General features: G+C 43.7%; 2 protein-coding genes across 10 annotated transcripts in view; both read right to left on the bottom strand.

Annotated features, from left to right (window-relative positions):
- kif21a (kinesin family member 21A) overlaps positions 1-1,616 on the bottom strand; it is a 43,772-nt gene extending 42,156 nt beyond the window's left edge. For 4 of the 5 annotated variants that reach the window (XM_046393476.1, XM_046393477.1, XM_046393479.1 and 1 more), the window contains exon 1: positions 1,190-1,615. In XM_046393476.1, the coding sequence (XP_046249432.1) occupies positions 1,190-1,233 (44 nt within the window). In that variant the 5' untranslated portion in view covers positions 1,234-1,615. Of the gene's footprint in view, positions 1-1,189 lie in introns of all 5 variants that reach the window. The other variant, XM_046393480.1, reaches the window with a different exon arrangement.
- A 2,063-nt stretch (positions 1,617-3,679) lies between these two features.
- On the bottom strand, positions 3,680-13,908 carry LOC124061482 (proton myo-inositol cotransporter-like). 5 transcript variants are annotated; one of them, XM_046393336.1, is made up of 14 exons: positions 13,843-13,908; positions 13,487-13,566; positions 10,938-11,416; positions 10,418-10,577; positions 9,230-9,438; positions 8,976-9,084; positions 8,704-8,867; positions 8,463-8,577; positions 7,612-7,737; positions 7,020-7,138; positions 6,651-6,803; positions 5,304-5,476; positions 4,393-4,461; positions 3,680-4,277 (listed from the first exon to the last, which is right to left on the bottom strand). In XM_046393336.1, exons 1-14 carry the CDS (start codon positions 13,891-13,893, stop codon positions 4,269-4,271), a joined length of 2,016 nt encoding a protein of 671 aa, XP_046249292.1. In that variant the 5' UTR covers positions 13,894-13,908; the 3' UTR covers positions 3,680-4,268. The 5 variants fall into 5 exon arrangements, 4 of the variants coding, with proteins under 4 accessions (XP_046249292.1, XP_046249290.1, XP_046249291.1 ...); XR_006843757.1 differs by having other exon boundaries at positions 4,393-5,476; XM_046393334.1 differs by having other exon boundaries at positions 3,680-4,461.
- Positions 13,909-14,107: the final 199 nt, after the last annotated feature.

Genomic DNA, 14,107 nt, shown 5'->3' with positions numbered 1-14,107 from the left:
GTGGAACATCACGTCACGTCAGCCGTGTTGACAAGACAACACCTCTGACAATGAAACAAACCCAACAAAACAAAAAAAACAAAGACAAAAGCAGATCACATGTCAGCTGCATCACACGCTCCAAAAATGTGGATTTTCCTCCCCATCCTAACAGGATATGGAAGCAGGAAGCTCTGGACAAAAATGCTCCACACACACACACACACACACGCACACAATGATAGTGCACTTTTGAGAACAAGTGCACATGAAGGTGAGTAATAGGCACAAGTGAGCAAATGCAAGCATGGACAACACGGAAAACAAGCAGAGGAAGAAGACGAGATGAATGCAACAATGCAGCCATTATGCATCACTTCACAGCGATCAAACGGTGTCTGAATAGGCCGGAATGACAGACACCGGCTTCCCATTATGCCACTGTCACTGTGCCACCTCACCAGCTGCTGGGAGCGGCCTACTTCAGCACAAAGGCGCATCCAAGTGAGTGCACTTAGACTACAAGGAGCCTGATTCTGCCTCTTTGCTGCAAAGAAGCAAACAGGTCCGAATGGACTCGAACAGGCCTGAACCACCACCAGAGAGCCGAAGGTCTACACACAAAGAGCAGCCTCGACAGCCTTAACGGGAGCTGCACTGAACGGTTCGCTGTCCTTCCGGCGAAACGCTGGCTGTCAGGGAGGCTCTTCTTTCATCGATTAGCTGTCTTTCTGCAGGAGGCTTCAGGAGACACACACAAGCCGTTTTGTCTCTCAGCCGTCCCCTGCCTGTCTCTCTTTCTCCCTCTGATAGCTCAGCCGTTACACGAGATGATATCATCCCTCCTCACGCATGCCGCAGGGTGCTGAAGACGGTCCGCGCGCGCGCGTGTGTGTGTGTGTGTGTACACCTGTGCAATGGGTGTGATGCTTCACGTCCAGAGAGCATATATAACTGTGCACCATACTGTGAGACACCGCAAATCCCAGCGGAGGTGAACCACTAACACACCGCAAATCTGCCCTGAAAAGCCGGTAGCAGCAGCATCAACAGTTCAACCGACAGGAACCGGGTCACCGTGCTGTAAGTGAGGCTGCTGTTGACCTGTGCAGGTGTTCGACAGGCCCGCAGCGCTGACTGACAGGTGGCACCGGGCAATTAAGGCAAAGCTACGCATTCAAACGCTGATGCGAAAATTTGAGAGACTCACCTCAGCGCCACACGGACTGAGCTTTCATCCTGTCCCGTCGTCATGATTCCTTACACAACAATCGATAGAAAAGGGAACAAAAAGCGGATTTGTCTGTGCTGGCTGCTTGCCCTGGCAAAAGAGCGAGCAAAGAAAAAAAAGTGCGCACTCCACGGCAGGCGAGCGGACCGGGCAACGGAGCTGCTCACCGCGACGTCAGCGCCGCCATTTCTAAACAAAAACCAAAATTATCTTAACGGCGTTTTAAGCATGATATCAGCGAGGCGGTGGAGCGGGTGGCGGAGGCGCTGCGTCCGCATGTCGCGTCTTACGTGCGCAGCATCTCTGCGCAGTTCGGCCCGGATGCTTCAGCTCCGGCTCGAGCTCACATGCAGACTGACGCGGACGCCGCTGCCTGCTGCTAGGTGAGCCATCGCCGCGTGCGCGCGAACACACGCACACGCGCGAACGCACGTATGCGCGCCGAGGGAGGGAGCCGCAATGCGTCAGCAAGCCACGCCCTCTCGTGGGACGGAGCTGCGGGGTGACGTCATAACAAGGGTGTTGGGCACGTTCTCATGATCGTGGCCAGAAAAAACATTTGCGTTTAGGAAACATTTTAAGAAACAATAAGGCGAATTAGGCTGCAGTGTAGGCCACAAAGACTCCCCACCTGAAAAGATATGATCAGGTTGATTTTATTTTCAGGTAAAGTCTTCAAACACTTTCCAACAGTAACCAGTAAAACACGGGATTGAAGTGTAACCTTTTAATATTTTTACTAATGGGTTTATTATGTGTGTGATTAAATATTGTTTGTGTCAATACAATACCTAGCAATGTCGTAACACATTTCTGTTCTATTTAGTTAGTCGTTATTTTGTATTCTTCTAATCTTTTATTTTACACCTTATTTTAATCTTGTTAGATTTTTTTTTGTCATTACGGTGTCAATATGTGACAGCAGATCTCACTGTAGTTGAACAAAAGTACGCAGAGAAATGTGACAAAATCTTAAACAAAGGTCCATTTACTAATTAAATTTTTTAAAGTAATATTGATATTTTACATTGTCATAAATGAATCAAACATATGTTTTTTTCTGACTGGATTTAATTGTTTTAATCTTTTGTTTTCTGAAGTGCTTGAATTCAGGCCTGAAAGGCAGAATAAGCTAACATGTTGCAAAAAGCAAAACTCAAAACTACGTAAGCGAATTTAAATCGTTAAAGTGAGATCCAGTTTTTTTCGTAACTTCATACAAAGTCTTTATAAAAGCTAAGCGCGATTAAAAATAATACATCGTTAACTGTAGCAGTATTTGCTATTTCAGAAGACTGATTAGTGACCAGTGAGCACTTATTTTATCTTTTTTATTGATTTTGTCCCAAGTAATGACTGGGAGTGATTTCTTTAGTGTGCAGTGGAACAAAAGTGTTACATTTATTGCAGCGTTTTGTTTTTTGATCCTTAATTAAAGCACATTAAAGTCCGTTGCACTCAAGAGGTGAAGATAATCTTCATTATACACCATCTGAAAGGGGCAGTCAAAAACCTGGCTACGACACATGTACAGGTAATGTTTGTAAACATGTTTGAATGTGAAGCGTGGAATCAGCGCCGTGCTGATCTGAGTCACCCTGTAGCGCCTCCCTGTGGTTACTGACCATCACGACACAGTGTGTGGGTATTGGACAGGCTGCAGACCGTGAATGCATCTTTAAGGAACACAGAGGTGTCTTCACACCGATTGGACAGATTGGCTCGAATCTCAAAGCAGCATTTAAACCCAAATTACATACACAAAATCATTTACTAAGTGCAATATTAAAGACTACTTTCTGGACTACCTCATACTTGCACATGCACATTTATGCTGCTATATGCTAAAACCGGCTTCTTTATTTAAATGTTTAGCTTATTTAAATGTTTAGTTTTATATTCTATTTTTATTAAGCTTATATTTCTATTTTATTCAACTTTTTACCTCGTAGTTTTATATTTTTATATTCTACTTACTGCTCCCGGGACCTGAGTCCTAATTTTGTACCATAAACATGTGAATGTGAGCTGGTATGACAATAAAGTTCCTTGAATCCTTGAATCCTAGAGCAGATTTGGTTTTGGTTGTAAATTTCCAGGTCTGGAGCTCCCGTGGAGTCTACGATCTCCGTCTTCACCCCAGTGACAAACTGAGGGGGGACAGTTTAATGTGTGGTGTGTTGGTCTGGTGGTAGACAGAGTTGGATACCTTAAAACCAGGCCAGAAAACCCAAAAACAATCTTCATGTAAAAGACAGAAAAATGCAGGAGGAAAGAAATCTTTGTTTTCTTTTAGAGATGAAAGTATGAGTCGCTCAAGTGCTTAAATGGCCGACAGAACATGGATCAGCAATATTTTTTGCTAATTCCAGCGTCTAAAATGTGCACAGTCTTTGTTTATTCCACTACATTATTAAATGTCAGACAAAAGTGCATTACTTCCCACAGATCACACTGAAGCACAGAGCATAAGAGAAATGCAGTATAATTATAGTGTACAGCACAGCCATTTCATACACAAAATGTCCAAAAAGAGCACAACTCATGTGTAATTACGTTCAATGGATCTATGGCCTATACAGTCATTATCACTGTTTACCTGAGGATAAACGCAGTCTGCTGTACGATCTTCACGTTTCAAATGCAGAGTGAAACATTTTTCCTTTTTGAATTTCTCACGCAGGCTGGTAATCATTCAGACTAACCTGAACGCTGACTGTGATGTCACTCAGTCGCCAGAAAACACACAGTTATAAATACTGAAGTGAAAAAAATCCCATAAATACAAAATCTTTTGTGCAATCTCCGAATGTCTCACTCATCGGAAAGCTACCCAGAGAGGTTAACAGGAGTCCTACATTACTAGAAAAAAACATCAAGATTGTTCTTCAATAAAATGTTTAAAAAGAACATTTTGTCATTTGCACAGAAACGGAAATGTCCGGCTTGTACTGTCATACAGACAAGACTGCATCAGATAACCTTCAGGCAAATATCAAAGTGTGACAGTGCAAACAGGACGTTCTGTACAAAGTTCTTCGGGGCTACTTGCTCACCTTTAGCTGAGCTGTGGAAACAAGGACATGATATTGAACATTTAAAAAAAATAAATGAATATTTAGTTTAGTTGCAGCATAGCAGAAAAGTCACTAGCACACTTGGCACCTGGACGTCGTACTTACAGTGATATAGGCTATGGCACTGTCTGACCCCACCGCTCCGTAGTGCGAATGGCTGGATTCCGACCCTTGCTAGAAAATTGAAGATTTGCTCTAGCAATCTGACGTATAAAAATCATCCAAAAAGACACCTTTTTTTATTTTTAAAGTGCAATCTCCCCCACTGTGCAGTACAATAGCAGCAACCCATCCATTGTTTTGTTCCCCACCAGCACAGACTCAAAGATTAAACCATGTTAGTGGCTTTTAACAGGAATGTGTTCTGGAGAGAGCTAACGTACAGATATGTCTAAATAAGCCAAATAAAATCAACGCTCAATGTTTGGAATTCTTTCTGCTCCATGTTGGGGATCTAAAATGTAAAAGTGCAGATCATTAAGGCTCGCACACAAACACATTCTTGCTGGTGTGCCAGATAGTTTGAAGTCTCACTGCGACTGAAATCATGCAAAGAGTTCAATTTGGAGATTAAGTCGTCATGATGTCACAGAAAGGCAGAGGAAATGCTGAGTCAGCAAGAAGGTTCCTGAACCCACTGAAAAAACCTTTTTGTTTGTAAGTGCGGAGAAAACAAAAATAATTATTCAAAGACACAGAAAGTCTTGATCTGATTTTCCTCTCTTGATGATGGAAGGAATGGTGGGAAAAAGAGAAGAAGACCAACTCCCAGCTGAGATAAAGATAGAAAAAAACCCGGAGATGATTGACGTGGGGAAAATTCCACTTATAACCAATCACTGGAGAGCTCGAGCCTCATTTTGCTCGTGTCGGATCGCAGCCACCAGAAGGAAACGTGAAACTTCTTTCCTCCCCACCTTAGTAAACCAAAAGACAGAGTGGAGGGAGCAAACGTTCCCAGTCTACTCTACATCTGAGGCATCGCTCTCAGAGAGGAGGTAGTTGCTGCCTTTTACCCGGATGTACTGGACGTGGCGACTGTCGCTGGGGGAGGAGGCTCCACAGGAGCAGAGCTGACCGGAGAACAGGTTCTCGATGTCCTCCAGCTGCAGGCCCCGAGTTTCGGGGAGGCAGCCCAGAACAAAGAGGAGACCCAACACCACCAGGCCCGTGTACATGAAGAAGGCCCCTGGAAGAGAAGATCACATGTGCACTGTTGATGTGTACACACTGAATGACTGGAGTTCAGTTAGTTAGTTTCATATTATGTATTATATCTGTAATCAAGGTTATTTTACTAATTACTGCATGTTACTGTGTTATTTTAGTATTTCTGTGGAACAGTGTGGGACAACTGTCAGATTTTATCCATCACTGTAGCTACTGACACATTGAAGAGTCATCAATACTGCCCTTCGTGACCACCAGAGGGCAGCTATGAGTAACGTTCCCACCTGTAAACCACATGTTTTTGTCTTAGGATTTTGTGGAAGACTCACACGATGCTGGATGCGCATGTTAACCGAGCTTTGCTACGTCAGTTAAATAACTAGTTAAGCTCAGTCCCAACACTGTTTGTGATACGTCTTTGTCCTTTCAAGTGTAAGGTGACGTTTTCATTTTTAAAACAGCAGGCATCGTGTTACCTAAACTTGAAAACGAAAACGCAAACTGGGCTTTTTCATTTTGGCGTTTAATCATGTGACAAAGTTAGCTCGTATAAGATGAAAATGAAACAGAGACATCAACATTTTATCTCAAGCGTGTTTTGTGAACCCTCAAAGTTAACCTACAGTCATTAATGAAAGGACATTTGGGGCTGTTTATTTTATATTATCACTGATTACTTCTGATCTGTCCATGCTTTCTTTCTACAGAGGGTTCTTGTCCCTCGCTGACAGAGTGAATGGTAGTTAATGGACCAACATTTGTTGCTGCACAGTCTCCAGCCAGTAGACTTAACCTTCAGCTTGACACACAGCCAGGTCGGCTTGTCTGGAAAATATCTTATTTTATTACCTATTTTATGTACAGTATACGGTCAGATTGAGTTTTAGCCGGCTGGTAAACAACACTCAGCACAGCTGATGTTCATCCCTCCTGTTGCTATGAAACAAGACTGTGTTTATAGGAGACCACACCTGTGGAAAAACAACGGACTAAAGCAAAAGACTCCCTCTGAAATTCTCAAGCAACTCGAAATGCATTCACTGACAACGTATCCTTACATTTCTATTTAAATGTACATGAGAGAACAGAAGTGGAAAAAGCTGTACCGTCCTGGAGCAAGTCAGTGACCACAGACAGCACACACATTTCGTGTAGAAGCAGCTCACATTGTGACAGTGTGTTTAAAGTCTTACCATAGTAAGTCAGAAACTCGGCGACGTGAAGGAAGGTCAGAGACACCAGGACGTTGAAGATCCAGTTGACCCCGGATGAACAGGCGTTGCCGGTGCTGCGGGCCCACAGTGGGTAGATCTCCGAGTTTACAGTCCAAGGCATGGGGCCCATACCTAACACACGGAGGCATTGTTTCACATTCACAGAGACAACATGCCCTTTCTGGTTTCCTGGACTTGTAAATGTACTGCATTAATATGACTTCTACTATTCCTTCTATTAACGAGCTCAGAACAACCAGAGAGAGTTTATGTCATAGTGACGACTCCTCTGTAATTCACAGGAGGAGGGTTAGATGACTGCAGGACTCTGAGGAAGTCGCTTCACACCTGGGGCAAAGAATGCAAGGTAGAGGATGAGGCCCAGCAGGACGATCCAGGAGTAGGATGTTGGACAGTAGTTGTAGGCCCACAGGGGCCTGTCAGTTGTCTCTGTCTGGTTGGAACACCTGAACGAAAGAAACATTCGAGGAAGAGAACATTTCTCCACGTGTTTTCCTGACTGGCTTATTTCAGTTTAAGCTTGATAATTCAGCACAAGAAATATGGTTTGCAGGCGACTGTGTATTTAGAAGACACAGTGGCACCATCGTTTCAGACAACAAAGACTGCGCTGGTCGTTAAGCTTCAGCTTTGAGGACGCTGGAAGTGAGTGCATAAATTTGACTTCATCAATGTACCGAAAATGGAGGGCAATAAGCAGAAGGTCTGGTGTGTGCTGAATAAACACAAATAATCCAGTGTTCAAACATGTGCGAGTAACAACAGTCAACAATTTGCTTTGTGCAAACACAAGCACAATTTGAATGCACGGCATGCATCATCCGTGACCTGTTTCTCCCATTTGTCTGAGACACCGAGATCCTCCAGGACACTTGAACCAGAAACTCTGCCTCTGCCACACAGATAATAAGTGTCTGACCTTCCCCAGGCGGCGTGATCTGTTGACGCTTGACTGACAGGAACGCAGGAGGAGTTGTACACGCCGGTGCCGTTTTCGCGATAACAAAATCCACAATCCGGATTCAACATGCAGCCTTCACAGGACCTGGAGGAGAGAGCTGAATGTGAAATCTCTCACACAGTAAAGCATCCACGCCCACACAGGGCTGTCAGAGTGTCTACTGAGCAACAGCAGCCCGTCAGCAGTGATAAGTCAAGCTTTAAGACAACAACAACAACAAAAATAGTGATGTTTGAAAATGTCAAAGGACACAGCTGATCAGCTCAAAAAGCCCTTTAAATATTAAAAAATTTGTTTAGATGCAGGATTTGGAGACATGGAAACATACAGACATTCCCACTAGCAGATGCAGAAGAGTTTACTCAGCATCATAAACTCACAAAATGAAGCCTGTTGAACAAAAAGGTATCACTGTGATGTTGGACATTAGAGACATTCTTTATACATCAAATGTTGAAAGCTGCTTGTTCTCAAGAATGAACTCCTCAAAGGGGTACCAGACTTTATGTGTTGAGCTCTGGGTTACGTGTGTGCGGAGACAGTCAGAGTCAATATTTAATACCAAATATGAGTTGTCAAATTTCTCCTTTTATGATGCAAAGCTGTTGAGAAAGAAACTATGACCCTTTGGGACTGAGCAGCCAAACCTGACATTTACTGCTGATGTCTGAAACACTGAGAAATATTTCACAATCAGACCAAAAGGATGCTGGGGTAGCAGTAGTCCTGACATGAAGTCACACTGCCTACGCACATCAGGTATCTGAATAAATAAGAAAACCTGGGGTAAAAAGACTGTGTTCACTTACCCGTATAGTTTGCAGGTTGAGTTCTGGGAGTCCAAAGGATGCAGGGTGACGGGTGGAGAATTCTGAGCAGAGAGCAAGAAACCGACTGCCAGCAAAGTCAGACTCAAACCAGTACCTGAAGGGGAGAAAATAAACACACTGAATAAAGCTCTGAGAAAGAAAAAAAATGTTATCTACGTAAACTATGAACAAATAAGTCCTGCCCACTCAGACTCAGCTTAGCACAGCCAAAATGACAAACCTAAAAGACTTCCGATGGTCAGCTTCCTGCGGCCCACTCTGTCCACAAGCCAAACTCCAACCAGCGTGAACACAAAGTTGGTAGCAGAGGTTGCTGCAGCCAACCAGATTGCCTGTTTAACATCCCGCACGCCTGCCATCTGCAGGATGGTTGCGCTGTAGTACCTGGACAAGGGCAGAAAGGCTCACTGAAAAGCCTGATAACTTCGCTTTTATCGGCCAGGTGGAAAACAATTATGGGGGGAGCCATTAGAAGAAGAACAGATGACCTACATGACAGTGTTTATCCCAGACAGCTGCTGAAACATCTGCAGGCCGCAGCCAACGGCGAGAGCCCTGCGAGTCGGTCCGTGACGGAAGATTCGCAAAATAACAAGACCTCCTAAGCAAGTAAAAATAAATATTTGATATAAAACTCAACATTAAAATTTCAACTCATTACTTTAGATGTATTTCGTCACATGCGGTCAAAACTCGTCTTGTTACTGCTATTATGATTTTTTTCTGTTTTCAGAGGAATTTCTCACCTCCACCAGCCTCCTTCTCCTCTTCGTCAATGCTGGTCTTGATGGTTTCGTACTCTGCGTCAACATTCCGGCCTCCTCTGATCCGGCTGAGAACTTGACGAGCCTCTTGGCTCCGGCCCTTTTGGAGAAGCCAGCGGGGGCTCTCCGGCAGGAAAAAGAAGCCAACAAACTGCAGCCCGGCCGGGACGACAGACAAACCCAGCATGTACCTGAAGTATGGAGACAACAAAGAGGACTGAAGGGGAGAAGAAATGCTGAAAGAGACATCTGCCACCACTGATTCTCAGTTCAGAGTCTGAAGAATCTCAGGGTCTTGGAGGGGGCTGATTTCAAGCAACATCACCATTATACAAACTTTGAAGGACAAACAAGTGAGGATCCCCAGAGATGATCCACAGGCTCGAGATCTGAGCCCAAATTTTAGGCTTCAGTCTTTGCATTTGGCTTTTTAGGATCATTATTGTTTTTTTTAAATGTCAGTCTGGTCCCTTTGTCCTGGTTATTTCAACTAGTGGAACTGCCCATGAAACACTAAAGCCATATGGTGGTCAAAGTGCACAGAAGTAGATGATCTAACCTGCATTTCACTCCTGTTTTAGGTTTGGCACTACATTTAGTGTGTGTTGGGTTAAAGTCACTGGCAAAACACAGGTGACCAACACTCAGTACTGAGCCTCAAAGCATCCTGCATGCTGACCCACTCGAGGAGATCAGGCTCACAGAATCAGTGACTTCTTTTAAATCACTTCTTAAAACCCATTTTTATGGACTTGTCATTTTTATGACATCATCTTTGAATGGCCTTGTTTCTTTTTATTTGCACTTATTTACATGACGTATTATTTTTGTTGTATTTTAAAGTCTCTATCCCTGTCAGTCCTCTTTGGCTTTGGGTTGTTATACCGCCTTCTGAGTATTGTGCTTTTACTTTGTCAAACTGTGCGATGTGAACAAAGCTAATATTATCATGTTGGTGAGTGCTACAAGTAGGGCACCGCTGAAATGGCTGGAAGTCATCATCAAAAATAACACATTTATGGAGAACTTTCGCAGCTGCTGCGGTTTGTTCCTTCAGTGAGTGAGCGACATCCTCTTCTGCTTTCCCCCAAGGGAAAACAGAGAAAGCCAGATCTTTGCAATGGAAAGCTTCCAACAGCAAAAACAGGGTGCTGTTGAACCAACACATACCTCCAGCCATCGTGTTTCATGTAGCTGAAAGCTCCATCGATCACACTGGCAATGAACTGGCCACCAGTGATGAAGAGGGAGTTGATAGTGACCAGCTGACCTCTCTGATGAGGGGGGGAAACTTCAGCAATATATACAGGAACAGTCATAGAGGCAATGCCTGATGGGAAAAAAACAGGTTTCATTTGCACTTGCACAGGAAAAACTACAACACAAGTTCTAATTCTATTCTGTCAGATGACCAACAGTCCTGTGATTCATTTAGGCAAACACAAGCAAACAGCAGTACTGGAAAAGCTGGTCAGATGGCTTGAGGTAAGAGGATGCTTGGGAGGTTGATAAACGGGTGGAAACCTACAGAGCCGAGAAGAAAGCTTGTGACTGCTGGTCTGAATTCTTTTTCTGATAACAACTTCTGACAATCCAGATTATTATAATATTTCACCTCACATTACCTGGATCCATAAAGACTGCATACATAACACTTGTCCTTTTCAATCATTTTCAAACAGTAACTCACCTATGCCCAAACCAACTGTGATCCTGCCCACGAGAAGCACCACCTTGTCGGGGGCAATGCTCAAGATGATGCCGCCGATGCTGAAGATTAAACTGGCCAAAAGGATGCAGATCCTGCGCCCCAGCCACCCATTCAACGAGCCTCCACCCAGGGAAGACAGTGCAGCAGCTCCAACAGTACTGGAAACCAGGACCTCCTGCCACAGGTTATTCAGGTTCATCTCCTTCTTCAGGAGCAGCATAGCTCCGGACACCACCCCGGTGTCATAGCCAAAGAGAAATCCTCCCAGGGCAGAGAAAAACGCCAACACATAGAGGAACCCCGGAGTGGAGGCATCTTGGTCCAGGAGATCCCCGCCAGTGGCAGTGGAGTCCCCAGACGGAGGCCCAATGAGACTCTGCTCTCCATTATCCGCTGCTTTCTGTCTACTGCCGCCCATCAAGCTGCTCATGTGCCTCAAGCTGTATTCATCGAGGCTGCTGGACATAGAGGAAACCAGGAGTTAAGCTCAGCCGGCGTTAACAACCGCAGCGTCTCTTGTTCCTACTCGTCCACAACAAGGCGTAGTCATTTACTGTTACACATAAAAGTCCCTCGAAACGACGCAGACTTGAGAAAAAGTGGGCCCAAATAAAAGGATAAAACAATGCTGCATTCTTCTCAACACCAGACGTCCAAGTGATCTCAAATTCCCGGTACCTGTGTATTTTGTGGTCCAGCCAGAACAAACAAACAAACAAACAAACAAAAAAAAGCCAACACGTCCAGATACAACTTCAAGCTACTTGCTAATTTAGCTAACGATAACGTTTCGTGAGAAACCCCAGTGGCTTGCTGTGGCTTGCTGTGGCCACGGTCCAGACAGAACAGCAGATATCAGCGTCAAGTCATGTGAGAAATTTCCCTTAGCGCTGCAGTTCAGTGGCTTTGAATTGGCCTCACACGATTGTTTACGACTGACGGCGAAGGCGTTCAGCGCTACAACTCCGCTCTACGTGCCGCCATGTTTACGTGACGTCACTGCCAGGTTAAAGGGACAAATAAAGGAGAGGAAAAGTTGTCTCGCGATCTGTAATTTAGAAGTATACCATAAAAAATAGGTGCATTCGTCAAATAACACGTGTCAGCCAAAAGACTACGGGGCCAGTTTTCACGAAGCTTGGTGGAAAGTGTTGTATGTTGGATAGCGATGACGTGAAGATGTCGAAGAGATCTCCGCTGACACCGTCTTGCTTGTATAAAAGTTTATTACAATACGCTCAGCATCAAATGCATGTGAGAGGATCCCAGCCAACATGGGTCACTCTCACGAAACACCTCTATTTGTCTGCTTAAATAGTTTATTTACATGAAAAGAGGTGTATACATCTGGAAATTAACCAATGACCTTTCCAAGACACCTTTTCCTATGTACTGCATAATCACTGAGGGGCCCCAGGAAACCATCATTACTAATCACCAGATCTCAGGACGACATCAATGGTACTAATCGAAAGATCCCAGGATGACATCAATCATACTGATCTCCAGACACTAGAAAAGTCTTCACCTTAACAAGGGCCAAGGAAGAACTCATGAACTTTTGGAGCGCATTCTAATCACGGGCCTTTAACATTATAAAATAGGGCATTTGGCATTGGGGAAATGAAATGTCACGCATCTTAAAATCCAGGAGATGGTAGCAAAGTTCACTAGTGACAAAACATAGTAGAAATAATAAGAACTGACATTCACGGACACCAGCAACGCTCAGGGGTGGCCCACACATGTAGCTCAGTCGTTCAGTCTTCATGAAGCTTTTCAGGGACGGTGGTTTCATGGGAGAACCGGTGCATCATCTCACCTGGAAAATACCTTAATTCTTCTCAAGGTGTGGCCATGGAAACGTACATACAAACGTATCTGTAGTTTACCATAGGCTCTGATGCCTACACAGGTTCTGTTGTTAAACTGACACTTGAGCATTTCTGTTAAAGGGAGCACCAAACTCCTTTCAAAATCTTTTATTTTAGTAAAACCTTGTTTATCGATTAAGGTAACGTGTTAAAGGGGAATTTCAGACTACTCATTGGTCTCCTCGTCCATTTGGCAAAATGTGGCACAGCAGTTTTCCAAACAGACCGCTTTACTATAAGCCTCTAAATCGTTGTAACGCTGTTGCACCTGCAAGGTGAGAATATCTTAAAAGGTGACTCATGTACTTGAAAATGTATTGGAATGAGCTAGTAAGTATGTATTGCTTTAAACACTGATATAAACTCAATATATGATATCTACATGCTGAAGTAAAAAATAAAACACAGTATGTCACATAAGCTCAAACCACTATTCAAATTCGGTCATCTGATATGTGCCCACAAAATTTGCCCAAGAGCGCATATTCGACAGGAATCAGAATTTGTTTGTCACCGAGCAGCTTGGAAGTGGACTCGAGCAACTCGCTAGTACATCAAAAATCACTCAGGAGACTAATAAAACGTCCACATCTCACAAATTGTCTCAACTAAACCGATGTTATTTGTGCAAGATGACTCAAACCCTCAGCCTACCGTTTCAAGCTCACACTGAACCATTGGTGGAGTCGGTGTCCTCTGCAGACAAACCAGGAAGTTTGTCTAAGTTTTGATACCTGGTCATATGATAGAAGAGCGGAGGAACACGCCCATGTACATTATAATAAACAGCTTATTTTACCAGCTGTGTTTGCCTTATCGGCCTTTTCGCAATGAAATAAACATTATGGCTGTAGTTTAAGAGCTAACCGCCGCATCTTATTTCCATATTAGCAGTTCTTAATTCGTTTTTGAAGACTAAACAGTAGCTAACTGATGAATAAATAATAATCGTAAATCGTAATAATTAGTGATAAAAATGTACTGAGTATAAATGTAGGACACATGCTTACATTACTACTAAATGAGAAGTTTGCGGTAACGTAATAGCTACGACCCTCCATGTTGACGGAGTAAATGCCGTAGTTATACTGCTAGATGCGCAGTACAAAACAAAGACAATGATATAACAGCTAGAAAAAGTTGAGCTTTTTTAAAAATGAATCTTTTTGAAGCTTTTTGTGAGGTCATGTACGCCGAAATTACATTTATCTTCCAATAAGTTGCGAAAAGTTTTGATATTCGCTCTATGGGTTAGGTATCTGTCTCAATTCGCAA

Source organism: Scatophagus argus, chromosome 7 (assembly GCF_020382885.2).
Source record: "Scatophagus argus isolate fScaArg1 chromosome 7, fScaArg1.pri, whole genome shotgun sequence".
Classification (NCBI taxonomy): domain Eukaryota; kingdom Metazoa; phylum Chordata; class Actinopteri; family Scatophagidae; genus Scatophagus; species Scatophagus argus.
This window is presented reverse-complemented; position numbering and strand designations above follow the sequence as displayed.